This window comes from Oenanthe melanoleuca, chromosome 25 (genome assembly GCF_029582105.1).
Source record: "Oenanthe melanoleuca isolate GR-GAL-2019-014 chromosome 25, OMel1.0, whole genome shotgun sequence".
Classification (NCBI taxonomy): domain Eukaryota; kingdom Metazoa; phylum Chordata; class Aves; order Passeriformes; family Muscicapidae; genus Oenanthe; species Oenanthe melanoleuca.
The window spans coordinates 567,620-592,500 of NC_079358.1; the positions used below are offsets into that span (position 1 = coordinate 567,620).

The window sequence follows — 24,881 nt, forward strand, 5'->3', positions numbered from 1 at the left end:
GGGAGCATCCTCAGCCCACCCCTGTCCCCAGGGCAGCCCCTGCTCTGGCTGGGGACCTCTGGGCAGCCCTGGCTCCCAGGCTGAGCCAGCACTGGGCTTTGGGTGCTGCAGGGTCTGGAAAGCTGCTCTTGCTGTGGGGATGGGACACAGAGTGACAGGATGTGTGTCTGGGCTGGGGATGGAGATGAGCTGGGGCTGTCCAGCCTGAAGAGGGGAAGGCTCCAGGGAGACCTTAGAGCCCCTTGCAGTGCCTGAAGGGGCTTCAGGAGAGCTGGAGAGGGGCTTTGGACCTGGATGGGGAGGGACAAGAGCCTGGAATGAGAGAACAGGGGGAATGGCTTCCCACTGCCAGCAGGCAGGTTTAGATGGGATATTGAGAGTGTTCAAATTCTTCCCTGGGAGTTTGTAGAGGCACAGGGTTCCCAGAGAGGCTGTGGCTGCCCCTGGATCCCTGGAAGTGTCCAAGGCCAGGTTAAACAGTGCTTGGAGCAGCCTGGGATAGTGGAAGATGCTGGGACAAGATGAGCTTTTTGCTCCCTTGCAACCCAAAGCAGAGTGTGATCCTGTGAGTTACAGCAGCAGCCAAAACCAGGGAGGAGAGCAAGTAAGAGTCACTAATGTCATTAGGGGAATTACTGGAGAGGATTTGCCACAACAGATCAGGCCATCAGTCCTTCAGGGCCAGGCCACTGACTCTGGCAACTGCCAATGTGGTTTGCATCAGGGGAAAGGCAAAAAATCCCCTGCTAGTGTGGGGCAGTAATTCCTTGCTGACCCCTTTGGAGATCGGCTTATGCCCTGAAGCATGAGATTTGATTACCCTCTTAGACTTAGCAGGTTAATTCTGCTGGATGGGGCTCGTGCACAGCCTTGAGGCTCCTGCCCAGGTCAGGGGTGGGTGCACAAGGCAGTGTGAGCTGATGCTCTTGTGGGGTTTGGTGGCTGGATGGCAGATCTGCTTTTCCCAGCCCTGCCTGCAGAGGGGATACCCCTCCTCTGGAGGGCCATGGGTGTTCTGTGTTCAGCTCTGCCCAGCCTGCTGGTTGATTTGGGGCAGATGATCCTACACTCTTCACCACTCCAGGGCAAAACCCAAACCTTGTCACTGGTTTTCAAGGCCAAGAGCTGCCCCAGTTCAGCCCCCACATCTTGGCCTGTCCCCATTGCCTCCAGTCTTTGTGCCTGTTGTGGTGCCTGGCAAGGCTTTGTGAGGTGTCCCTGCCACTGGCAGCTCTCCTGGTGTTTTATTCCCTCTGTTCTGGGGAGACACTGTGTGTTTTCCTCCAGGGACTCCTCCAGCTGCTCAGGGGGTGTTCCCAGAGAGACTGGGAAGGGGGCAGAGAGACAGGTTATGGTTTAGTGCCTGCAGGGGCAGAGCTGTGCCTGGGTCCCAGCTGCAGTCCCAGTGCAGCAGAGGTGGCTGAGACATTTGGAATGCTGGTGGGACACAGGAGCTGCCCTCAAGTGATTCAGTTTGCTGGGCTGGCTGCAGCCAGAGCAGGCACACGTGCAGCCCCAGCAGCACAGGGCAGCAGCAGCCCCACACTCCCCAGGGATGAGGAGATTAGAGTCAATCTCGTTACTGCCTCATCATCCCGGGGGAGGTGGGGAGGGGCAGCAGTGTGCCCAGTGTGCCCAGAGCTGCCCTGCTCTGCCTCCCTCCAGGCACAGGGGTTTGCCTGGAGGGTGCAGGACCCTGGGTGCTCCTGCTGGCTCCATGGACTGAGGCTTGAAGCCACTGACAGGCTCACTCATCTCCTCCCTCAGCCCTGAGAATTAAAGCTGCTCAGTGGCAAAATTGCTGCTGTGGTGAGGCCCAGAGTGGAGTCAAGCCCTCCCATATGGAGAAGGAGCAGGTCTTGACACTCTCAGCTCATCCCCAGCCCTGCCCCTGGAGGCTGCTTTGGCCTCAGAGCAATGCTTAGCACAAAGCAGTGACCTCCTGCCTCTTATTTTCTTTTTCTGCTTTTCATTTGCTGAGAGGGCATTGGCCAAGCCTTCCTTTTCAGTGTGCTGCATGTTCTGCACTGCAGCCAGGACAGGGAGCTCCAAAGCAGCTCCCTCTGCAGCAGCTGGGTCCTGTTAGGAGTGTGGGGTGGCAGTCACAGCCCAGCTCTGCCCAGCAGCTGGAGCTGCTGCTGGAGCCAGCACCAGCCCCAGTGCTGGCCCCATTCCCCAGCAGCTCTCAGGATCAGTCCTGCAGGGGCTGCCTTGTCAGCTGGCAGCTCTGGTCACAGCTGAGGGACAGGGCAGTGAGGAAAACACCCCAGTGAGGTGACATGAAGGGACAGCAAGGTGAGAGCAGCAGCAGGGCGAGCCCCTGGCACTTGGGGAGGCATGGCCTGCCAAGATGAGTGGGGGCTGGTGGGCAGGAGAGTGTGTCAGGGCTGGGCTGGGCAGCTGTGGGGTGCTGAGCCCCAGCTCTCTGGGCCCTGGGTTGGGCACTGGCAGCACAGCTGCAGCAGGGGAGGGCGAGATCTCCATTGCCTGAACATTCCACTTCAAAACCCGCAGCCCCCGGACAGATGGCAGCTCTGCTGGGGATTTTGCTGAAATTTATCTTCTCTTGATTTGGCAATATGTGATTTCCAACGCTGATAATCATCTTTGTGCTTGTGAAGTGTCTGCCTTTGGAGGATCCCAAAATAGGCAGCAGGATGAACTGTTTGGGAGAGGGAGGCGAGAGAGGAGAGCTTGGGGTTGGGTCCAATGGGGGAAACTGAGACAGAATATTCCCTCTGCATTCCCCTTCCTTTTGCTCTTCCTCCCGGGGTGACTCGGTTTTGCTGTGGGGCTGTGGCTCTGGCAGCAGCTCCTCACCATGTCCTGCTCCCAGGTGACCTTCACCAAGCGCAAGTTCGGCCTGATGAAGAAAGCCTACGAGCTGAGCGTGCTGTGTGACTGTGAGATCGCCCTCATCATCTTCAACCACTCCAACAAGCTGTTCCAGTACGCCAGCACCGACATGGACAAGGTGCTGCTCAAGTACACCGAGTACAACGAGCCGCACGAGAGCCGCACCAACGCGGACATCATCGAGGTGAGAGCAGGGCTGGGCTGGGGCAGCTGCACTGCCAGGGCCACAGGCAGAAACACTCCTGCTGTGGAGCTCAGGTGCTCCAGTTGTGTCTCCCCTTGAGACTTGGGGTGTTTGCTTTGTGGGTGGATTTGGAGGCAGCTCCTGGTGACATTGTGACACTGCCCCAGCCTGAGACCCAGACAGGCACAGTGGGGCTGTGGGAGGCACCAGTGGCTGAATTCAGGTGGGATGGGCCCTGTGCCTGCTCAGAGCACGGCTGAGTTCATGGGCTGGTGGCTTTGCTCATTTTGTGGCCCAGCCATGACCCATCCCCAGCACTGCCACTGGCACCATGCCCAAACTGTGCTCATCCCAGGAGATGCTCAGCTGCCATGTGCCTGGCCCTCTCCACAGCTTTGTCCTTGTCCCTGGTGCTGGCAGAGCATCACTGGGTGGGAGCAGGGGGCACATTTGGCTCACAGGAGAGTGCCAGCAGTGCCTGAGTCATTGGTCACATCTCTCCCTCAGCTGTAGCTGTGCAGATGGAGCTGCAGGGTCCTCAGCATGGGGGCAGCTGCCATTAAACCTGGCCAGACAGGCAAATGAAGGGCTTGCCTTTGTAATTAGTGGCATTATGGGCATCAATTAGTGCCCTGAGAGGCACTGATGGGAGGCAGAGTGGAGCAGCATGGCCTGCACTGCTGGAGGAATTGGGCTTCTGCTTCTGCCTTTGGATCCCCTTGGTGCCCCTTGGCCAGCGTGTTCAGGCTTTGATTTCATGAAGGAGAAGGGAAAAAACCCAGCCTGCCTCCATACCCCAAAATCTTGCTTTCTTTTTCTTTTTTATGCTCTGTAAAATGTGTCTTTTTGAGAGATTTGGACTGGAGGTTTTCACCCCTTGGCTGAGCATCTCACAGCATCTGCCTTCCCTTGCTGGGGTTTGGAGACTCTTCTGCCACAGGCCAGTTCTGTAGGGGCCTTCAGAATGCTTCAGGAGTGTCCTTTCTGGCCTGTCTGGGGCAGGTAATGCCCCTTCAGTGTGCAGTTCTGCTGGTTCCCTGGCACAGCCTCTCTGGGATGCTCAGACTGCGGCGTTGAACAGATTTGTCTTGGCCTAAAAATACCGTAAACATTTTGGGCAGCTCTGCTCCCTTCTGGTCCAAGCTGCAAACACTCCCGAGCAGACAAGTTACACACAGTCCTTGGCACCCAAAGAAACACTGTGTTTGCACCACATGGAGAGCTGGCTCTGCTTGCAGAGCCAGGAGAGGAGCATGGGGAGCGGAAGGATATTGGTGGATGGCAGGAGCAAAGCCCAAACACGTCTCGCTGGCAGAGCAAAAGCTGCTGGGTGGAGGCAGCTTTGGAGGCTGCTCAAGCATCCCTCCTCAGCCTTGTCTTGTCTGGGAGCTGCTGTAAGGGTTTTGCTGTTTTCTGAGTCCTTGTTCCCAGGAGAGCATTCCTGCTCTCGGTGCTGGTTTCCATTTCCCCTCGCCCAGGTCAGGTTCTGCCAGCCCAGCTGTGTCCCCACTGCACACAAATATAATTTATCTCCTGTTTCTTGGTGGCTCCCAGTTGAACTTGACTCACAAAAAGTATCTTCTCATTCTGGAAGCTTCCCCACACTGATCATTTAGAGACTGTGAAAACCCAGGCTGGGAATTTGCCACCAAATATGATTTTAAATGGACTCCAAGGGGCTGCTGCATCAACCCATCTTCCCTGTGGCACCCACAGCCCCTTCCTGCTGAGGGATTCAGCTCTGAGTGGCTCTGGCAGCATCTCAGGAAGGATGAGGAGCAGCCAGGACCTGGAGGAATTAGGCAGAAACCTCTTGGTTTTGTTTTTCTGGCTCCAGAGGGCTGAGCCAAGCACTGCCAGGCTGGGTAGCAGCACTGGTGCCACAGCTCAAGGTTTTAAAACAACATGAGATCTGGATTTTGGTCTGGGGAGGTGCATGTGGGGCTGGCACTGGGGGCACCCCATCCCATGCTGCACAGGAATGTCCTTGAGGGGTTTACCCTCAAAGTGGAGAGCTGCTGAGAGTTCAGAGAGATTCCACACCCCAGCTGCTTTTGGGGACCATTCCCTGCAGGGACACCCCTGTATTTCAGCTGTGCCAGCAGCTGTCAGGACTGTCATTCAACCACACCGCCCCTGTGGCTTCTCATGCCCAGCAAAGTCCTGGTTCTTGCAGGTTTTTAAGTCTGAGCAGATCTCTGTGGTGCAGAGAGGGGTTTCCTTGGCCAGGGGGCAGCTGAGCCCAGGCAGGCACGTTGGTGCCACGTGGGGATCACGGCGCTGGCACCTCTCATTTCCCCACAGCCTGGTGATGTGCCAGCCCCTGGGGAGGGGCTTGGGCAGGGCAGGGCTCAGCAGGCACAACCATGCTGCACAGCCAGTTAAAGCCCCTTTCTCACAGCCCTTTCCTAGGCTCAGGCTCCACCAAAGCCCCTTTCTCACAGCCCTTTCCTAGGCTGGATGTCCTGGAGCTGCTCCTGACTCTGCCCATCGACTGTCCAACCAACAGTACAACCCCCACAGGCTGATTTTCTCCTAATCCTCCTTGCCCAGGATGTGTTAAATCAGACATTTTGCAGGATGCTGGGGAGGTGGTGAAATGCAGAGGCAGCTGCCAGTCTTCATCCTCATTCTCATCCTTATCCTCATCCAGACTTCCCCAAAGCCCAGAGTGGTTGAGTGTCCCTGCTCTAAGGGAAGTCAGCCACATCCTGGTTGAGCATTGTTTCCTCTCACATGTTCTGCATTTCCTGCTGCTCTCTTCCCCTCTTCAGCTTGGAAATCTGCTCCCATGTGAGCTGGCACCATGGAAGTGGGAATATTGCTGGAAAAGCAGGATGTGCAATGGGTCCTGCTAGAGTGGGGGTACCTGAGAGGGGGCAGGTGGTGACCCAGGTGGGTTTTTGCTCTGGGAAGTTCTCACCCTGGTTTTCTCTGAAAATTTTCTGCTGGGAAGGAATTGCTTTTAAATCTCTTCCATATGAAAAACTGTTGTGTTCTGCTGGCTGAAGCCCAGTGACAGAAAGGTTTCCTGAAAACCTCTTTGCATCTTCTGTTTTTTTTCTTGGCAAAAAGAAGGAGGAGGAATGAGAAGGAAAGTTCTTTTCTAAAAGACCTTGCAGAAATCCCAAAAACAGGAATCTTTGGGTTTGATTCCCGCTCCAGCAGAATTGTTTTGCTTTTACATCATCCTGACAAAAAGCTAAAAATGTGGGACACACGTTTTTTATTTTTTTTTTTTTTTGGTAAAAAAACCTGAAAGAACCAGCAGCCAACGCCCCTATGGCTGGAAATGGCATTTTGTTGTCCAAAGCTCTGGTTGAGCAGCAGATTTCTGCAAGCCACTCTGCCTTGGCTTGTGTCCTGCTGCCATTCCAGCCTGGTCACTCCCTGCCACTGGTGCTTCCATCCCAGCTCAGCCCTGCCAGTGCCCCACTGCCTTCCCTGCAGCTCCAGCAGCCCCTCTCAGTGGTGCAGGTCACAGCCCCATCCCCAAGGTCACAGCCCCAGCCCCAAGGTCACAGTCCCAAAGTCACAGCCCCATCCCCAGGGTCACAGTCCCAAAGTCACAGCCCCAGCCCCAAAATCACAGCCCCAGCCCCAAGGTCACAGTCCCAGCCCCAGCCCCAAAATCACAGCCCCAGCCCCAAGGTCACAGTCCCAAAATCACAGCCCCAGCTCCAAAGTCACAGCCCCATCCCCAGGGTCACAGTCCCAAAGTCACAGCCCCAGCCCCAAAATCACAGCCCCAGCTCCAAAGTCACAGCCCCATCCCCAGGGTCACAGTCCCAAAGTCACAGCCCCAGCCCCAGGGTCACAGTCCCAGCCCCAAAATCACAGCCCCAGCCCCAAAATCACAGTCCCAGCCCCAAAGTCACAGTCCCAGCCCCAGGGTCACAGCCCCAGCTCGAGGGGCACAGTCCCAGCTCACAGGTTTACAATCCCAGCCCCAAGGTCACAGTCCCAGCCCCAGGGTCACAGTCCCAGCCCCAGGGTCACAGTCCCAGCCCCAGGGTCACAGTCCCAGCCCCAGGGGCACAGTCCCAGCTCACAGGTTTACAATCCCAGCCCCAAGGTCACAGTCCCAGCTCAGGGGCACAGTCCCAGCCCCAGGGTCACAGTCCCAGCCCCAGGGGCACAGTCCCAGCTCACAGGTTTACAATCCCAGCCCCAGGGGCACAGTCCCAGCTCAGGGGCACAGTCCCAGCTCACAGGTTTACAATCCCAGCCCCAAGGTCACAATCCCAGCCCCAGGGTCACAGCCCCAGCCCCAAAATCCCAGCCCCAAGGTCACAGCCCCAGGTCAGGGGCACAGTCCCAGCTCACAGGTTTACAATCCCAGCCCCAGGGGCACAGTTCCAGCTCACAGGTTTCCAGCCCCACTCATGCTGCTGCCTGAGGCATCCAGGAAGGATTTTCCCTGTGCACATCCTGGGGCTGCTGGTGGGTTTTGTGCAGGAGCAGGGATGGTGGCACCACAGCTGCCCCTCCCAGCTCAGCTGCTGAGGCCCCACCCCTGTGAGGAACTGGTTTTACAATTTGGGGCTGGGGAGAGCCAAGAGACCAGGGCAGAGCTGGGACACCAAATGTGTTAGATTTTGGGAAAGATGGAGTGATGCTATGAGCTGTGCCAGGGTGAGCAGAGCCACATCCCCCCTTCCACTGCTTCCCTTGACAGGCTGGTTGAGGGAGCAGCCCCCAGGAGGATTTCTTGTGGATTTAGAAATGGCAAAAGGCTGCAGCTGGTGGTGGCAGCCCCCAGCTTGTCCCTGTGCTGAGCAGAGCTGAAGGTGCTGGCAGTGCCTAAAACCTCCCTGGTGCAGCAATGCTGCAGGTTTGAGAAGGAGGATGGTGTTGCTTGGCTGAAACCTCTTGAAAAATCCCATTGTGAGGTTCCCTCTTGTCCATCCCCCCAAACTCTGAACCTGCCAACAGCTGCTGCTGGAGGAGAGGAGTTTTCAGGGGTGTGAGGGGTTACCTTCCCAATTCCAGCAGAGATGGGAGGTGCAGCTGCTGTCCCTGCAGAGGGAATCATGTCAGCCCCTGTTAGACACCAGAGAGTCTCTGCAGTGCCTGAAGGAAACCTGGTTCATTGCTTCACTGCTCATGGAACAGCTTTTTCCATCTTGCCTCTGAACAAGAAAAAGGAAAAAACTTTTTTGTTTTTTCAGAGGAAAGCTCAACTTTCCGTCTTTCGGCTGCGTCGGCAAGACAAAAGGTTTTGGAAAAAAAAATCCACAAAAAGCAGTTCAAAAAAAAAAAAAAAAAAAAGCAGAGCAGTTCCTTCCCCACCAGCAGCACCTCTTCCTCTTTTGGGCCATTCTGAGAACAAACAAGGACATGTACAAAAATAGAAAAATAATAGGGAAAAGTCCTCGGAAAAGTGCAGCAACAGCTCTGGGAATCTCCTGTTCATGGCAGTGACTGATTCCCACTGCCTTTATAGAATCAACACAGGAATTAGGAATTGTTAAACATTATTAAGTGTAATATTAGGTATAAGAATTACTAATAATTAGGTAATTAGTTAATATTTATTATTAGGTATCAGGAATTACTGGTGGCACCAAACAGGGCATAGATGTCACCATGGTCAGGAGTGAGTCTGCATGTGAGCAAGGACATTCCCCTCTGCAGCTGAAGCCATAAATGAGGGTGAAAATGCCACCTGGGATGACCCAGGAAGGAGTAATTTTAATGGGAAATATTGTGAAAAGCTTCATCTGGCTGGAGAGCCAGGCTGGGGTGGGTGTGGTGCCCATTGGCACCAGCATCCCCCCAGCCCCAGCTGTGGTGTGGGGCAGATCCTGCTGGAGACATGCTGGGTTTGAAGTGCTCCAGCAGCATTTCCCCCAGAGCCCTGTGCTTCCTGGAGCTCACAGGTAGTTGAGGAGCCACTCCCAAACTTGCTTTGGCCTCAGAAAGGAGATGTTTGTTGCTGTTTAGGAAGACAAAAATTGTCAGGACTCTTCTTTTTTTTTTTTTTTCCTGCTGAATTTGGCATAAAAAAGGATCAAGACTTCCAGGAAATTCTGTAGCTTTGACTTCTAAAAAAAAAAAAAAAAAAAAGAAGAGTTGGCAAGTGCTGGTCATAATGCCTAATTGCCTTTGGTGTGTTGGAAAGAGAGGGGTTCAAAGTTGGCTGCAGAGTGTCAGGGAGGGATTTGGGGTGTCAGTGAGGGATTTGGGGTGTCCCTCATTCCCTCCATGTAGCAGTGCCTGGATCCTTTCCTGTGTGTGAGCCTTGGTGTGGGGTTTGCTGCCCAGGGCTGGCACCATCACCCCCTGTGCCACCCCACAGGGCTCTCAGCTGTCACTGCCACATGCCCTGTCCTGTGATGCTCTTCCTGTGGCACCTTTGGCAAATGCCACTTGGTCTGCTTGTGTCAGGAAATTCTGACAATTTGGGGGTTTATTTTTCCTGTTTGGCTGTTTGTAAGCAAGCTTTCCCTGTTTTTTGCAGGACAACAAAGAGCATTAAGTTTTTTTTTCCCCTTCATGCTGTTGTGATGCCTGAAAGTGATGAAGATGTTCATGAAGAGTTCATGCAGGGCCAAATTCAGTCCTGGTATAACAGAACCTTTGAAAAGAAGGAAGTTTCTCTCCTCACTCCCCATGCTGTAATTCCTGAATTAGAGACATCAAACCCAGGGGCTGTATCCTGACTTTTTAATCCCATTGAGGTGCTGATTTGTACAGGGGCAAATCCTGGTCCATCCAGGGGGTGTTCTGGGGGAACCTGCCCGTGTTCCCCACCTCCCCTCCCCAGTCTCAGACTGTTCTGGTTGTGTTTTCAGACGTTAAGAAAGAAAGGTTTTAACGGCTGTGACAGCCCAGAGCCCGACGGCGACGACTCCATAGACCAGAGCCCCTTGATGGAGGATAAATACCGCAAAGGCAGCGAGGATCTGGATATCCTGTTCAAGAGATACGGTGTAAGTAGCTGCCCGTGCCTGGACAACCTTCATTCGATGTTCTTTTGTTTTGTTTTGTTTCTCTGCCGTCCCCTCGCCCGCCCCGCCCCGCGTCCCGCCCGCCGCAGGCGCTGAACAAGAAGCACAGGGAGTGCGAGAGCCCGGAGGGGGATGAAGTGTTTGCCCTGACCCCGCAGACGGAGGAGAAATATAAAAAGATTGATGAGGAGTTTGATAAAATGATGCAGAGTTACCGGCTCGCAGTGAGTAGCTGGTGGCCTGCAGCCCCTCCCCTGCCTCCAGGTGATGGGGGTGGGTTTTGCATGGCTTTGCTTCGGAGCCCGTGCAGCTGCAGCCCTGAATGCACCTGGCTGCTCAGTGCCCTCCCTCTTGCCCATCCCTGGGAACATCCTTCCCACCAGCCCTGCCGTTCCCTGCTGGCTCTGGCAGAGCAGGAGGGAGGCTGTGGACAGGTGGGCTCAGTCTGTTCCACCAGGCAGCAGCTGACAGCAGCAGAGGGCACAGTCCAGGCTACCTCAGGGAAGGTACAGGTTGGATGTTAGGAAAAAACTTTGCACTGAAAGAATAATAAATGCTCTTCCCAGAGAGGTGGTGGAATCATCATCTCTGGATGTGTTTAAGGAAAGGCTGGACATAGCACTTGGTGAGTTGAGGTGTTAGGACACAGGTTGGACTTGGTCTTAGAGGTCTCTTCCAACCTCATTATTCTGTGATTCTGTGATTCTGTGTCTCTTCTCCACAACAGGCAGTGAATTAGGGTCTCCTTTTTCACCCTCTGTTCCTCAAAAAAGCAGATTTTTGTCTGAGTTAAGATGCCAGTGTTCCTGTGAGCTGGTGGCAGGTGCCCACCCCTCACATCCCTGCAAAGCTCAGCCTGGTTTGGGCTGTTCCACATTAATTCCCCCCAAATCCACCGAGCCCTCGGGGCAGCTGGTGGCTGTGGCAGAAATCCAGGGAGGGTTTAGCCTGTGATCCCAGAGCTGTCACTGCCACTGGGGTGGCATCAGGACAGTGCTGAAAGGGATTTGTGTCAGGAGACGAGAGGAGGAGGGGGACACGTTTCAAATTAGTTGTTAGTTCAAGGGAGCAGAGGCTGTGGATGCAGGCAGCAGCTCTGGGGGGATTAGGCTGAGTCGTAATTAATGCTGCAGAGCAGGGGGAGGCTCCTTTTCCAGGGTGGATGCAGCACAGCAAGTGACACACACAGCCCCTCCCAAAGTAACCTGTCCTTGTGTGCTTTGCAAGCCCCCACAAGTTAAAATTCTGGCTTTTCCTGAGAGCTGGGCCTTGGGAAATCGGCAGGTTGCGTTTCGCTGACTCAGCGTTGTGCTGCTCCACGAGCCTCGGAAGGATCCCAAAATCTGCATTTCCATCCCCTAGATCTCGGGGTGGAGGGGGTGGGGAGGCTGCCCTGAGACCTAGGAGGGCTGAGGAGGTGGAGGAAAGTGGGATGCAGGTGGTGATAATCCCTGGCAGCTCTGTGACAATGAGCTCAGCCCCACGAGGGGTCCAGGGCAGGATTAGCTCTGTCAGTGCATGGATCCACCTCAGCCTCCCTGGTTTCACTAGGGGGTGGCAGGTTCCCACCCTACCAGGGTGGTGGGAGCCCCAGCAGGACCTGGCACAAGCCCTGCCACTGGTGGAAAATAGGCTAAAAAACCACCTGAGCTTTGTCCTAGTGCAGAACACCCTCTTGAGCAGGGGCTGCTCAGCCCCAGGTAGCCCCCCCATCATCCAGACACGCCAGTCCAAAGGGACAACCCCAAAAATCCCTTTCAGCAGGTGACATTCAAGTGCTGGGTGGCTTCTCATCAGGGCATAACATCTGGCTCCCCCACTAAACCTCCCTGGCAGGGAGCTGAGCAGTGCAGGTGGAGAGTGTGCTGTTGGAGGAGATGCTTTTCCCTGTTAACTGCTGGGTTGGTTTTTGTGTGAGCAGAACTAACCCAGTGGGGCAGCCTAACGACAGCTGCTGCTAACAGAGGCTCGGGGGCTTTGGCCTCTGGTGTTTGCCCTCACCCCTAACCAGAGCAGGGATGGTGGGTCTGGCTGGTGTGTACTGTGTGTGCAGACTGTGTTCCTGGCAGTGCCCTGTCTGGGTGTGCTGGGGCAGCCTCAGCCTGGCTGGGTGTGCTGGGGCAGCCTCAGCCTGGCTGGGTGTGCTGGGACAGCCTCAGCCTGGCTGGGTGTGCTGGGGCAGCCTCAGCCTGGCTGGGTGTGCTGGGACAGCCTCAGCCCCTCTGGGTGTGCTGGGGCAGCCTCAGCCTGGCTGGCTGTGCTGGGACAGCCTCAGCCCCTCTGGGTGTGCTGGGGCAGCCTCAGCCTGGCTGGGTGTGCTGGGACAGCCTCAGCCCCTCTGGGTGTGCTGGGACAGCCTCAGCCTGGCTGGGTGTGCTGGGGCAGCCTCAGCCTGGCTGGGTGTGCTGGGACAGCCTGTCCTGGTGCTGCTCTGCAGGGGCAGAGCTGGGTTAGGCTCAGCTCTGGGGCTGGTGTATCCAGCTCGTGGCTCCACCACAGTGCTGCTCATGCTGTGGTGTGGAGGAGCTTCAGCTCTTCCTCTCCCTCCCTGGGAGCTCTGCACACACATGGAGGCGTTGGCAGTGATTTATTACACAACTGCTCCGCTGTTCGTGCAACGCCCAGGGACCTTCCTCCTCCTCCTCCTCCTCCTCCTGCAGCTCTGCTGCCGTGCAGGATGAGCTCCCAGGCTGAGCAGAGGTAGGGCTGGTGCTCCAGCTCTCCTGGTGCTGCAGGAATTGCTGTCCCTGTGCCTGTCCCTGAGCAGGCAGCCCCAGCAGCAGTGGCACGGCGCAGGCTCGGAGCCGCTGTCCCCCTGGCTGGGCTGCAGCCACAGGATGTCTCTGAAGGACAGGATGCCCTTGGGAGGCAGCTGGGGAGAGTTCCTGGCAGCGAGGCGTGGGTGAGCACTGTCCTGCTCCTGTCACCTGAGGAGCAGGGCCTGTCCAGGAGCAGATTTCTGGAGGAGAAGGCAGGGCAGGGCAGCAGGGAGACCTCAGCTCCCTCCTCCCTCACTGGTGCAGCCTGTGGGCTCCACCTCTGGCCCTGTGATGGTCCCATTCAGTGCTGGGCTGCTCTCCCTCTCCATCCTGGAGCAAATTAAAGTGGGACTTTAGCAAAGCCTGTGCTAAAGCCTCTAAGCAGGTGCCAGCTCCTGTTAATGAAGAGCAAATCAGTGACATAAGAGCAGCGGTGGGATAATCGCAGCGGGTCTGGCTCCCACAGGACGCTGGTAGGTGAAGCTGGTCCTCAGCCTGCAGCCATGGACAGGGCTTAGCAGTGCTCCTGCTTCCCTGGGGTCAGCTCCTCCTTCCCAGAGGAGACAGGAGGGATCCCAGAGTCACCCAGGGCTTTCCCAGCAGTAGCAGTGCCAGCCCAGAGCAGGGATCCATTGCTGGCTGAGGAACCAGATCAGAGAATCCTGCTTGGGTGAAGGGTAGTGCCAAGTGCCAAGCTTGGTGGGGGCAGAGCACCAGGCTGGTGCCCACCTTCGTGCTCTGGGCTGCTCCCAGCCTCTTCTTCATGCCTGCCCTAAAAGCACAGGGGGTAAATAAATACAACCTAAAAATGAGGCCAGAACAGTTGTTTGCAGAGCTCTGGTGTGTGCGAGAGCCCATCGCTCTTCCTGGTGTTCCCTGGTGGGGAACTGGGCTCCCAAGCTGCCAGTGTGGGTTCAGGCACAGCACTGCAGGCCAGCAGTGGAGCTTTGAGGAGACCTGACTGTCACCCCCAGTCAGCAGTGCAGGAACTCAGCTCTGGCTCCCCTTTACCCCCTGCTCTCTGTTCAGTCCACAGTGCCAGCTCCCAACTTCGCCATGCCCGTGACGGTGCCGGTGACCAACCAGAGCTCGCTGCAGTTCAGCAACCCCGGCAGCTCGCTGGTGACACAGTCCCTGGTCACCTCCTCCCTGTCTGACCCCCGGCTCCTGTCGCCCCAGCAGCCAGCCTTGCAGAGGAACACCGTGTCCCCAGGGCTGCCCCAGCGGCCAGCCAGCGCAGGTGAGCTCCCTTCGCTCCTCCGGGGAGATGTGTGCTGGGGTGGGTGAGGGTGGTCCTGGCAGCTGAGGGATTTCTGCCAGCCAGGGCTTGACACTTGTGGGTTATTGCTTAGGGTGTGGGTGAAAAGGGCCCTGCAGCTCTGAGCAGGGCAGAAGGAGAGTGGGGGGTGGTAAGAGTTCCAGGAGGTAAGAGAGTGTAAGAAAGTGAAGTAAGAGAGTGATTTTCCCATTTATGACACCATAAATCTTCTGTTGAACATTCCAATTTCCACTGACCAACCTAATACAAGATACAAATTCTCTAACATTTACATACAACCTATAGGAATTGCTACATTACCATGTTTTACTGCTTTCTTATTTCTAAACCTTATCTTGGACCCTTCCTGTCATGCCTGGAGAGGGTCTCTGCTGCTCTTTGGCATTATTTGAACAAAGGGAGAAGATCTTCAGGCATCCACATTGTTGCTCTCCAGCCACTTAGTCAGACACTGCTTTCATTTCAATCTTGCTTATAGTTTCCCTATTCTCAAAATCTTTTGCTAGGCAATCATATTTATAAGTTTATCCTGATTCATCCTTCCCAACACAGCTCCTCATCCCTCCTGCCTGGCTGGGCTTGCAGCACCCAGCATGGGTGTCCCTGAGGGAGGGGACACTTCTGCTGCTTCCATGCCCCTGTCCAGGATCCACATTCCAGCACCTGTGGATGGCAGGAGCATCCTGGAAGGCTTGTTGGCCCTCCATGTGTGCTCCTGCCCACCTGAGCCAGGTCTCTCAGCAGATTCCTGCAGGGATCTGGGGCTGGCCAGTGCAGGATGAGTCACCCGGCGCCGTTCCCGGCTCGGGGGTGGTGCTGGCATCCTGCTGGCTGGTGGCACTCCTGTGACATGGCTCTGGCTGCCTAAAAAGGGCTCTTCAGAGCCAGCCCATGCTGCTTGCACTTGGCTGTGGGTGATTACTCATGTGGCTGTGCTGACAGATGGGAGGAGCAGTCATTTCCAGCAGGGACTGGCCATGGGTGGCAGGGACAGGGTGGGGACAGGAGCTGTCACCCACGTCCCCTGCGGTGGCAGGGCGGGACAGGGACGTGTGACCACAGCCCAGCTCTCCTGAAGTGTGATCATAAATAATAATAGTGTGCAGAAAGCCCCTTCCTGCTATTTTAGATGTCACACATGGTCTGTGAAAGTCACCCGGGCTGCAAATGGCAGAGCTGGTGCCAGTGACCAGCATGTCTGGGCCCCCAGCTGTGGCCCCTGGGGCTTTGGGAGCTCTGCAGGGCTTCACAGAGGGGATGGGTTTGGAGAGAAGGGCTGGGAGGTGCCTCCAGAAGCAGGCAGTGTGGTGGGGCAGGGTGAGCAGGAGGAATGGCCTGGCTGGGATGCAGCACAGCCATGGTTCAGTTTATTTGCTCACTGCTCTCACTGCAGACTCCAAGGTGCCTTGAAGCACTCAGGTATCAGGGTGGCTGCAGGACAGGGGCTATTCTGCTCTAGGACTGGCCCTGGGAGCAGTGTCTCACTCAGGGACAGTGACAGGGCCATTCTGCTCTGGGACTGGTCAGGGAGCAGTGTGTCACTGCAGGGACAGTGACAGGGCCATTCTGCTCTAGGACTGGTCCTGTGGAGCAGTGTGTCACTGCAGGGACAGTGACAGGGCCATTCTGCTCTAGGACTGGCCCTGGGAGCAGTGTGTCACTGCAGGGACAGTGACAGGGCCATTCTGCTCTAGGACTGGCCCTGGGAGCAGTGTGTCACTGCAGGGACAGTGACAGGGCCATTCTGCTCTGGGACTGGCCCTGTGGAGCAGTGTGTCACTGCAGGGACAGTGACAGGGCCATTCTGCTCTAGGACTGGCCCTGTGGAGCAGTGTGTCACTGCAGGGACAGTGACAGGGCCATTCTGCTCTAGGACTGGCCCTGGGAGCAGTGTGTCACTGCAGGGACAGTGACAGGGCCATTCTGCTCTAGGACTGGCCCTGGGAGCAGTGTGTCACTGCAGGGACAGTGACAGGGCCATTCTGCTCTGGGACTGGTCAGGGAGCAGTGTGTCACTGCAGGGACAGTGACAGGGCCATTCTGCTCTAGGACTGGCCCTGGGAGCAGTGTCTCACTGCAGGGACAGTGACAGAGCTCTCCTTGGGCACAGGCAGCCCTGGCTCTGGCTGCAGGGATCTCCTGCCCTCTCGTAGGCCCCTCAGCTGAGAGCAGAAGAGGCTTCCTGGTAAAGCAGACCCCTCTGGGGGCTCCTGTTTCCAGCTCACTCACTGCTCATTTAGGGGATCATTTTGTGGTTGTGGGCTCAGAGGTGTTCCAAGTCTGGCCATCTGTGTCTCATTCACTCTCTGCCTGGGACATGGAAGAAATCCTGTTTATAGGAGCCAGAGCTTTGCATGTTAGAAAAACTCCTTTTTTTCCCCTAAAATTTTTTTAGCGTTGCACCAGAGCTGGTTGTGTTGTTTCCAAAGCAGATGCAGAGCAAGTGCTGGGTGGGTGCCTCGACAGAGCCTGGTGCTGCTGGCTCGGGGATGGTGTGGGGAAGGGCCAAGGGGGTGTGAGGGCTGGGGGCAGCCTTGGCATCACTCACAAGGGGTGAGCCCTCCTTGGCAGCACAGACACCCGTGCTGGCTGCAGGTGGGGTCCCACAGCAGGCACCCTCAAAATGCTGTGGGGTCCCTTCTCTGGGGCTTTGGAGGCACAGGGACCTCTGGCTTTGCATCCCACGTTTAGTGGGTCGCTTCACTCTTTGTCAGGCCATACAATTTTTGGGACCCACATGGGGAGCAACTGTGCCTCCCTGCACAGCAGCACCCTCCCCCAGCTTAGGGGCTCGCTGCACAGCCAGGTTTGGGAGCGGGTGAAGGTTTGCTCCCAGCTCTGCCCGTCCTGGGAAGGGCGGGGCAGTGGTGGAGGTGGGGTTTGGCAGGGAGAGCCCCTGCCCTGCCAGCCCAGGGCTCCGGGCTGACTGCGGTCTCAGCTCGGCGTGGTCAGGCAGCCCCAGCTGGGGAATCGGTGGCTTTCAGAAATAACTTCATAACAAGGCAGAAAAACAGATCAAGTCTTCTTCCAGGCGAGGCAAAGCGTTCTGGTTTTTGGGGAATAAAAAGGTCCAGTTTCTCCCAGGCTGGCTGGGAGTGTCAGCCCCGACTTTGCTGCAAGTGTTGGGATCAGGAGTCTGGGTTGCTGTGGCATCCTGGCAGGGTGGGATGGTTTCCATTCGCTGGGAGCAGCACAGGGGGGATTGTGTTTCCCACCGTGCTGCTGGGGCTCTCTCCCCCCAGCAGCAGCAGCCCAGTGTCCCCCAAAGGGGGGTGTGGAATAGAATAGCTGCAGTGTTTTCCAGGCTGCCTCCTTTGGAACAGGCTCCTGTGCACCTGGCTCCTTCCCAAAGGAAACGGATCTGCCTGGATAACATTTCCCAACCTGATCACCAGGAATGCTGCTCCTTTTGCCCAGGACTTTCTCCCCAGGAATGCAGTCCTGCTTTTTTCCCTCTGCCTTTCTCCACTGTGCTCCCTGCCTTCCTGCCCCCTGGAAGCAGAGATGCTCAGCCTGTCTCTGCACCCGTGGTGATCCCATCTCTGCTCTTTGCAGGGGCCATGCTTGGGGGAGACCTGAACAGCACCAACGGAGCCTGCCCGAGCCCTGTGGGTGAGTAAGGAGCCCTGCAGCCCAGCTCCATGTGTGGGACACTCCTGCTCTGTTTCCCCATGTGCCCCATAGGATTTTGTTTGGCTGTTGAGCCCTGCTGCTCCATGGGGAGGTGCTGGGGAAGATTTTGCTGCTCTTGGCAGTGGGAGGGGTTGGCATGGGGAGCTCCAGGCCAGCACCTTTGTTGGGGTTGCTGGTGTCAGTGGAGACATCTAGTCCATCTACTCAGGATCTCTCTGCAGATCAGGGAGGTGTCCCTGAAGATCAGGATTTGGGTAGCTCTAGGTTCAGCTCCGGCTGCTGCAGCCAATTCTCCACCATCCTCGGGTGATCAATTAACACCCAGTTTCTCCTCATGCTTGGGCCCTATAAAGGAACTTTAGTGCAAGGAAAAAAAAGCTCATTAAGGGCCTTTTCCACTGTGAGAGCCTCAGTGCTAATGAGGCTCAGGCCTCATGGCTCAGCTCCTCAGCTGTAAAATGCACTAACGATATCTCCATCCCCACATCTGCCTCTGCTGTCTGCAGGCTGGGGGTGTTGGGCTGCTGCTGGTGCAGGCACAGCCCAAAAACCAGCTACAGCCCCAGCTCTTGCTGGGAAACAGCTGCTGCTGTCAGCACTGGGCTGGGCTGTGCTCCCAGGCTTGGCAGGGTGGATGCCATCCATGCCAGGGCAGAGGCAGCCTTGCTCTCCTCTTCTGGGCCTTCTTGCAGGGGTGTCCAGCTGACAGCACGGAGGAGGAGTGTGGGATTCCACATTGCCCCAGTTAAGACCAAACTGGAGCCAGGTCCTGCTGGTTCTCAGGTGGGGCTGGACCAGTTGTGGCCACCCAACCCCATCCCCTTCACTCTGGCTGCTGCCCAGAATAGCCAGTGCCAGAGGGATTTGTTCACAGAGCAGAACCTGCCAGGGTGGTTTGTGGGGCAGTGTCTCCCTGGGGTCTCATAGCACAGAGGGAAGGGGCCATGATGACCCAGCCCCTGTGAGGCTCAGGCCCTGTGCAGCCCCATGGCAGCTGTCAGGAGCAGCCATGGCAGTGCAGAGCTTGGCAGGGCCCTGAATGTCAGCATTGACGTCAGCGAGGCATTCCCTGCGTGCCTGCTGCAGGAAATGGCTGTGAGGAGCAGGGACAGCCTGCCTGTGGCCAGCCCAGAGCCCTGCTGTCCTAGGGCCCTGCTGTCCCCATGGCCCTGCTGTCCTAGGGCCCTGCTGTCCTAGGGCCCTGCTGTCCCCATGGCCCTGCTGTCCTAGGGCCCTGCTGTCCTAGGGCCCTGCTGTCCCCATGGCCCTGCTGTCCCCATGGCCCTGCTGTCCCCATGGCCCTGCTGTCCCTATGGCCCTGCTGTCCTAGGGCCCTGCTGTCCCCATGGCCCTGCTGTCCCCATGGCCCTGCTGTCCCCATGGCCCTGCTGTCCCCATGGCCCTGCTGTCCTAGGGCCCTGCTGTCCCCATGGCCCTGCTGTCCCCATGGCCCTGCTGTCCCCATGGCCCTGCTGTCCTAGGGCCCTGCTGTCCTAGGGCCCTGCTGTCCCCATGGCCCTGCTGTCCCCATGGCCCTGCTGTCCCCATGGCCCTGCTGTCCCTATGGCCCTGCTGTCCCCATGGCCCTGCTGTCCTAGGGCCCTGCTGTCCCCATGGCCCTGCTGTCCCCATGGCCCTGCTGTCCCCATGGCTCTGCTGTCCTAGGGCCCTGCTGTCCTAGGGCCCTGCTGTCCTAGGGCCCTGCTGTCCTAGGGCCCTGCTGTCCCCATGGCCCTGCTGTCCCCATGGCCCTGCTGTCCTAGGGCCCTGCTGTCCTAGGGCCCTGCTGTCCCCATGGCCCTGCTGTCCCCATGGCCCTGCTGTCCTAGGGCCCTGCTGTCCCCATGGCCCTGCTGTCCCCATGGCCCTGCTGTCCCCATGGCTCTGCTGTCCTAGGGCCCTGCTGTCCTAGGGCCCTGCTGTCCCCAGAGCCCTGCTGTCCCCATGGCCCTGCTGTCCCCATGGCCCTGCTGTCCCTATGGCCCTGCTGTCCCCATGGCCCTGCTGTCCCCATGGCCCTGCTGTCCCCATGGCTCTGCTGTCCCCATGGCCCTGCTGTCCCCATGGCCCTGCTCTCCCCATGGCCCTGCTGTCCCCATGGCCCTGCTGTCCCCATGGCCCTGCCCTCCCTGGGGCTCCCCTCGTGGCTGCACTGTGCCTCTGGCTCTGGCACTGTGCTTGCAGTTTTCAATACCTGCTGCATCTCCTCCTCTCCTCCTCTCCTCCCCCTCCCCTGCAGTCTCTGCAGCACTCAGTGATCACCTGCTGCCTCTGAGTCATCAGCTGCGGTGCCTCTGGCCAGATCCTGCAGGGATTCTCTCTGTCCCTCCAGGGCTTGTGCCACCCCCTGCACCCTGCCTGGCCCCGGGGATGCTGAGCCCTGACTGTCCCCCCTCAGATTCACACCAGGGTGGTGCAAAGGCAGGCCTCAGTGCTCCTCTTTTGGAATCTTTTTTTGGTGGGTCTGTCTGGCTCGGGGTGGCCAGGTCCGTGCTGGGTGGACATGGCAGTGACAGAAGCAATGACAGCCCAAGGCCACCCATCTTTGGGGGTGAGTGGCAGCACTGGAGCCCAAACCAGCTCCTCTCCAGCACAGGGAGCCACCCCAGGTGATGCACAGATAACAGGGAGTCACCATGTGCCCTGTGTGCATCCATGCCACTGGTGCCTTGGGAAGGAGAATGTCAAAGGGTTTAGCATTTATTTTGGCTTTTCCCTGGCCACCAGCACTGCAGGTAGCCAAGGTCACCTGAGGAATTTCTGCACCTTCACTGTTAATAAATGTAAAAGCCAGTGGCCTTGTGAGCAGGATTCCAGCAGCTCAGGGTGCACAGAGGCGCCAGGGCCTGATGCAGCAGGCACACCCTTATGCAGGGCTGCTCAGGGTGATTTGGGACTCAGGATGCCTCACTGGGGACAGGAAGGCTGCTCCTCTCCCTCCAGCAGGGCCATGGATGCCACAGTGAGCAGCCTGCAGCAGCCTGGGTGTCCCTGCTGGGCCCACTGGGGCAGCACCTCCCATCCCCAGTGCCATGAGTGGGGTCAGCCCCTCAGTGCAGGAGCCTGGCCAGCCCTGTGCTGCCTGAGCCCATCCCTGTCCAGCCCAGAGAGCAGTGGGGAGCAGGGCAGGGCTGGGCTGGCCCCACAGGCTGCAGCAGCAGTGCTGAGGTGCAGCTGCAGCACAGTGCTGGCTGTGATTAATAATGCAATCAGCGACCTATTTTTCCTGGTCTAACGTGCAGTGAATATGAGGGCTGAATCCTGGTGATTGCTGAACGCCTTTCTATCTTTGGGGCCTATTCATGAAAAAAAACCAACCCTCATCAGAACAGTAATCTGATCCAATTTATTCCTTTCCTGATGTTCATCAAATCTTTTCCTTTTTATTTTTTTTTTCTTCCTTTCCTTTCTTCTTTTTTTTCCCCTCTCCTTGCACATGAAATCCTTAAGTGGGGCAGCAGGAGGAGGAGAAGGAGGGAACCTCAGATCTTCAAAGGGGCAGAGGAGCAGTGAACTGAGTCCTCACTCTTGCCACAGCCCCAGTACCATAAAGGGACCTTAAAAGTGAATGTGCCAGTAATTACCCATCTTGGTAGGGCTGCAGTGCTGGGCCAAAGCAGGGAAAGAGCCTGGCTGCAGATCAGGCTCTGAGATGTGCTGGGTGTTACTGCAGGAGCGAGGGGCAATCCCTGCAGGTTAAGGAGCTGCCCTGAGCCCTGTGGGTTCTGCTTCCTATCCCAGGATGAGCCTGCTGGGCTGCAGGGGGTTTGGGGAGCCTGGGGGGAATGCAGTGCTGGTACATCATGGAGCCCCACTGCAGCACCACTCCCCATGTTCACCATCACCGTGGCCGTGTGTCCACCACCATTGCCCCGTGTTCACCATCTGTCACTGTGCCTTCACCTGCTCCCCCTCTGTCCCCCTGTCCCTGCAGGGAATGGCTATGTGAGTGCCAGAGCCTCTCCAGGGCTCCTTCCCGTGTCCAACGGCAGCAGCCTGGGCAAGATCATCCCGGCCAAGTCCCCGCCGCCCGCGCACGGCGCGCAGCTGCCGGCCAGCAGCCGCAAGCCAGACCTGCGGGTGATCACGTCCCAGGGCAGCAAGGGGCTGCTGCACCACCTGGTGAGTGAGGGCTGAGTGCTGCAGGGCTGCTGCACCACCTGGTGAGTGAGGGCTGAGTGCTGCAGGGCTGCTGCACCACCTGGTGAGTGAGGGCTGAGTGCTGAGTGCTCAGGGGCTGCTGCACCACCTGGTGAGTGAGGGCTGCAGGGCTGCTGCACCACCTGGTGAGTGAGGGCTGAGTGCTGCAGGGCTGCTGCACCTCCTGGTGAGTGAGTGCTGAGTGCTGAGTGCTGCAGGGCTGCTGCACCACCTGGTGAGTGAGTGCTGAGTGCTGCAGGGCTGCAGGGCTGCTGCACCACCTGGTGAGTGAGTGCTGAGTGCTGCAGGGCTGCTGCACCTCCTGGTGAGTGAGGGCTGAGTGCTCAGGGGCTGCTGCACCACCTGGTGAGTGAGGGCTGAGTGCTGCAGGGCTGCAGGGGCTGCTGCACCACCTGGTGAGTGAGTGCTGAGTGCTGCAGGGCTGCAGGGGCTGCTGCACCACCTGGTGAGTGCTGCAGGGCTGCAGGGCTGCAGCTGGGCTGGGAGCAGGTGTCCTGCCAGCACACATGCCAGCACACATGCCAACACACAGGCTGCAGGGGGATTCAGTGCTGCAGGGGTGGGAGCCATGCTTGGAAGGCTTGGATGGCTGCCTGCACCGTGCTGGTGCTGCAGAGGCTGTGCCAGCAGCTCTCCAGGCTGGGTGTGCCCATGGCACAGGCTGTGCCAGCAGCTCTCCAGGCTCTGTGTGCTCATGGCACAGGGTGTGCCAGCAGCTCTCCAGGCTGGGTGTGCCCATGGCTCAGGGTGTGCCCATGGCTCAGGGTGTGCCCCATGGCTCAGGGTGTGCCCTTGGCACAGGGTGTGGTGCAGAGGCTGTGCCTGCAGCTCTCCAGGCTCTGTGTGCCCCTGGCACAGGGTGTGGTGCACTCAGGGTGTGCCCATGGCTCAGGGTGTGGTGCAGAGGCTGTGCCAGCAGCTCTTCAGGCTCTGTGTGCCCCTGGCACAGGGTGTGCCCCTGGCACAGGGTGTGGTGCAGAGGCTGTGCCTGCAGCTCTCCAGGCTCTGTGTGCCCCTGGCACAGGGTGTGGTGCAGAGGCTGTGCCAGCAGCTCTCCAGGCTCTGTGTGCTCATGGCACAGGCTGTGCCAGCAGCTCTCCAGGCTGGGTGTGCCCCTGGCACAGGGTGTGGTGCAGAGGCTGTGCCAGCAGCTCTCCAGGCTCTGTGTTTCCCTGGCACAGGGTGTGGTGCACTCAGGGTGTGCCCCTGGCACAGGGTGTGTGCAGGGTGGGCTCTGGTGTTAATGGTGCCTCTCGGTTCTCTCCCTGTTCTCCCACGGACAGACTGAGGACCACCTGGCTCTGGTGAGTTCCCTGCATGCTGCTGTGCTGGCACATGGGCTGCCTGTCCCCTCCCTCCTGCCCTGCCTTGGCACACCCCGGGGTGGACACTGGCTCCCTGTGCTGGGAGTGGGGAGGGGTGTGGGCACCAGTGGTACATCCAGTCCTGCTGCAGAAAATAAACCCCAAGGCAAACACACTTTTAGGAGAACCAGGTTCCCTGTGGAATAGAAGGAGCTGACTTGAGCTGCAAAGAGCCTTCTTCTCCATCAAGGCCAAAATTGCTGTGTTGGTGCCCCGGGGCAGGTCAGCCAGGTCCCTTTGGGGACAGTGGCACTGCCACCTCCCTGGACCTGCCCATGGTGCTTCACTGGAGCCACCACAGCTGCAGCACAGGAGGACCTGGCCCACTGCCAGCACATGAGAGACAGGGAGTAAATCAAGCTCTTCCCATATTAAAGATATTATTTAAAGCCTGTGTAAACCCACTGGCTGGCTAGTGCACTCCCTGAACCTCCCTTGTGCATGGGGCAGTTTTCTGTGTTATTTTTACAGCTTTTTTTCCCTCTCCCTGCCAGCAAAGTGAATGCCACCTTGTTTGTGGCAAGGATTCACTGCTCTGTTGCTATTCTGGTGCAGGGCAGATGGGAGACAGGTCAGCACAGCAAGGGAAGGGCAGGAGCTGCTGCAGGATGCAGCTCACACAGCCAGGGAAAAGCTCTCCAAAAACCCAGGAGAAAGCCAATCCCTCTGGCAGCCTGCACAGAGACACTCTTGGCCAGGCCAAGGATGGGCCAGAGCTGTGACAGAATGAGTTCTGCTGCTCTTCATGTCTCCAAACCCTTCCTGCTTAGTGGCCCCCTTCCAGCATCTCTGTGCCTCAGTTTCCCCACGTGTGGGGGCAGAGCAGTCACTGCCCAGCTCCCCATCTGCTCCTTGCTGATCCCACTGCCCAGGGCATTCCCTGACTGCACACTGAAGCAGCATTAGGTCAAAATCCACTGGGCTGGCACCTGCTGGGTTTTTGCCTGAAGTGGAAAACATCCTCAGGCCAGCTGAGGTGGCAGCAGGGGTGGAGGGTGATAAATGTGGGCAGGGTGGGACAGGGAGCCTGGCACTGCTGCATCAGGAAGGGACTGCAGGGTGTCATCCCTGCAGATCCTCCTGCCTGCTGCAGATGCTCCCTGCTCTGCTCACCTTCTCAGAATTGCTCCCTCCATATTGCTCAACCTACACACCAGATCCTGTCTCCAAATGGCAGCTCCCACCTCTTTCCAGGCAGCTGCCAGATGAGTCAGCAGCCCCTGTGCTGTGTCCCTGCTGCCCACAGCCCAGCCCTGGCACCCTTGGCACTGCTCTACTCCCTTTGAGGGTTCAGAGAGGTGTCCCCCCTTTCCCTGCACCCTCCTGGCATGCCAGGGCAGCAGGTCACTCCTGGGAGCATGCTGCATGGTGTGTCACCAGCTGGAGAGGCAGCTGGGAGCTGTCTGAGCACGGGGTGTGAGTGGCACGGTGGGGGCAGCTTGCACACCTCCCCCCTGCATGGACTGTGGTGAAAATGGGGGTGCTTCCCCAGCACAGCATCCCCACACTTGCCTTGTGGTGTCCAGGAGCTTCCTGGGGCTGGCACAGCCTGCCCTGTGCCTGAGCTCTCCCAAAAAAGCTGCAGAGCCCTGGAGGGAGGGCAGGGGGGATGGGGCTGCATCCCACTGGGCTGGCTCAGGGTCTTGTGCAGCAGACAGGCACAGGGCTGTGCCTTCCCTCCTGTGAGGACAT

The 24,881-nt window shown here is 57.8% G+C and overlaps 2 protein-coding genes across 16 annotated transcripts in view; both read left to right on the forward strand.

Annotated features, from left to right (window-relative positions):
* Window positions 1–24,881, forward strand: part of MEF2D (myocyte enhancer factor 2D) — a 75,604-nt gene that overhangs the window by 44,667 nt on the left and 6,056 nt on the right. For 7 of the 13 annotated variants that reach the window (XM_056510023.1, XM_056510030.1, XM_056510028.1 and 4 more), the window contains 6 exons: window positions 2,837–3,040; window positions 9,838–9,975; window positions 13,782–13,992; window positions 17,587–17,643; window positions 21,599–21,786; window positions 23,109–23,129. In XM_056510023.1, the coding sequence (XP_056365998.1) occupies window positions 2,837–3,040; window positions 9,838–9,975; window positions 13,782–13,992; window positions 17,587–17,643; window positions 21,599–21,786; window positions 23,109–23,129 (819 nt within the window). Of the gene's footprint in view, window positions 1–2,836; window positions 3,041–9,837; window positions 9,976–10,082; window positions 10,218–13,781; window positions 13,993–17,586; window positions 17,644–21,598; window positions 21,787–23,108; window positions 23,130–24,881 lie in introns of all 13 variants that reach the window. The other 6 variants (XM_056510031.1, XM_056510035.1, XM_056510032.1 and 3 more) reach the window with 4 other exon arrangements.
* Window positions 5,430–8,828, forward strand: LOC130262687 (uncharacterized). Of its 3 annotated transcripts, XM_056510038.1 has the most exons (3): window positions 5,430–7,154; window positions 7,195–7,275; window positions 7,330–8,828. In XM_056510038.1, the coding sequence occupies exons 1-3, from the start codon at window positions 6,333–6,335 to the stop codon at window positions 7,633–7,635; spliced, it is 1,209 nt and encodes a 402-aa protein (XP_056366013.1). In that variant the 5' UTR covers window positions 5,430–6,332; the 3' UTR covers window positions 7,636–8,828. The 3 variants fall into 3 exon arrangements, with proteins under 3 accessions (XP_056366013.1, XP_056366014.1, XP_056366015.1); XM_056510039.1 differs by having other exon boundaries at window positions 5,430–7,275; XM_056510040.1 differs by having other exon boundaries at window positions 7,195–7,489.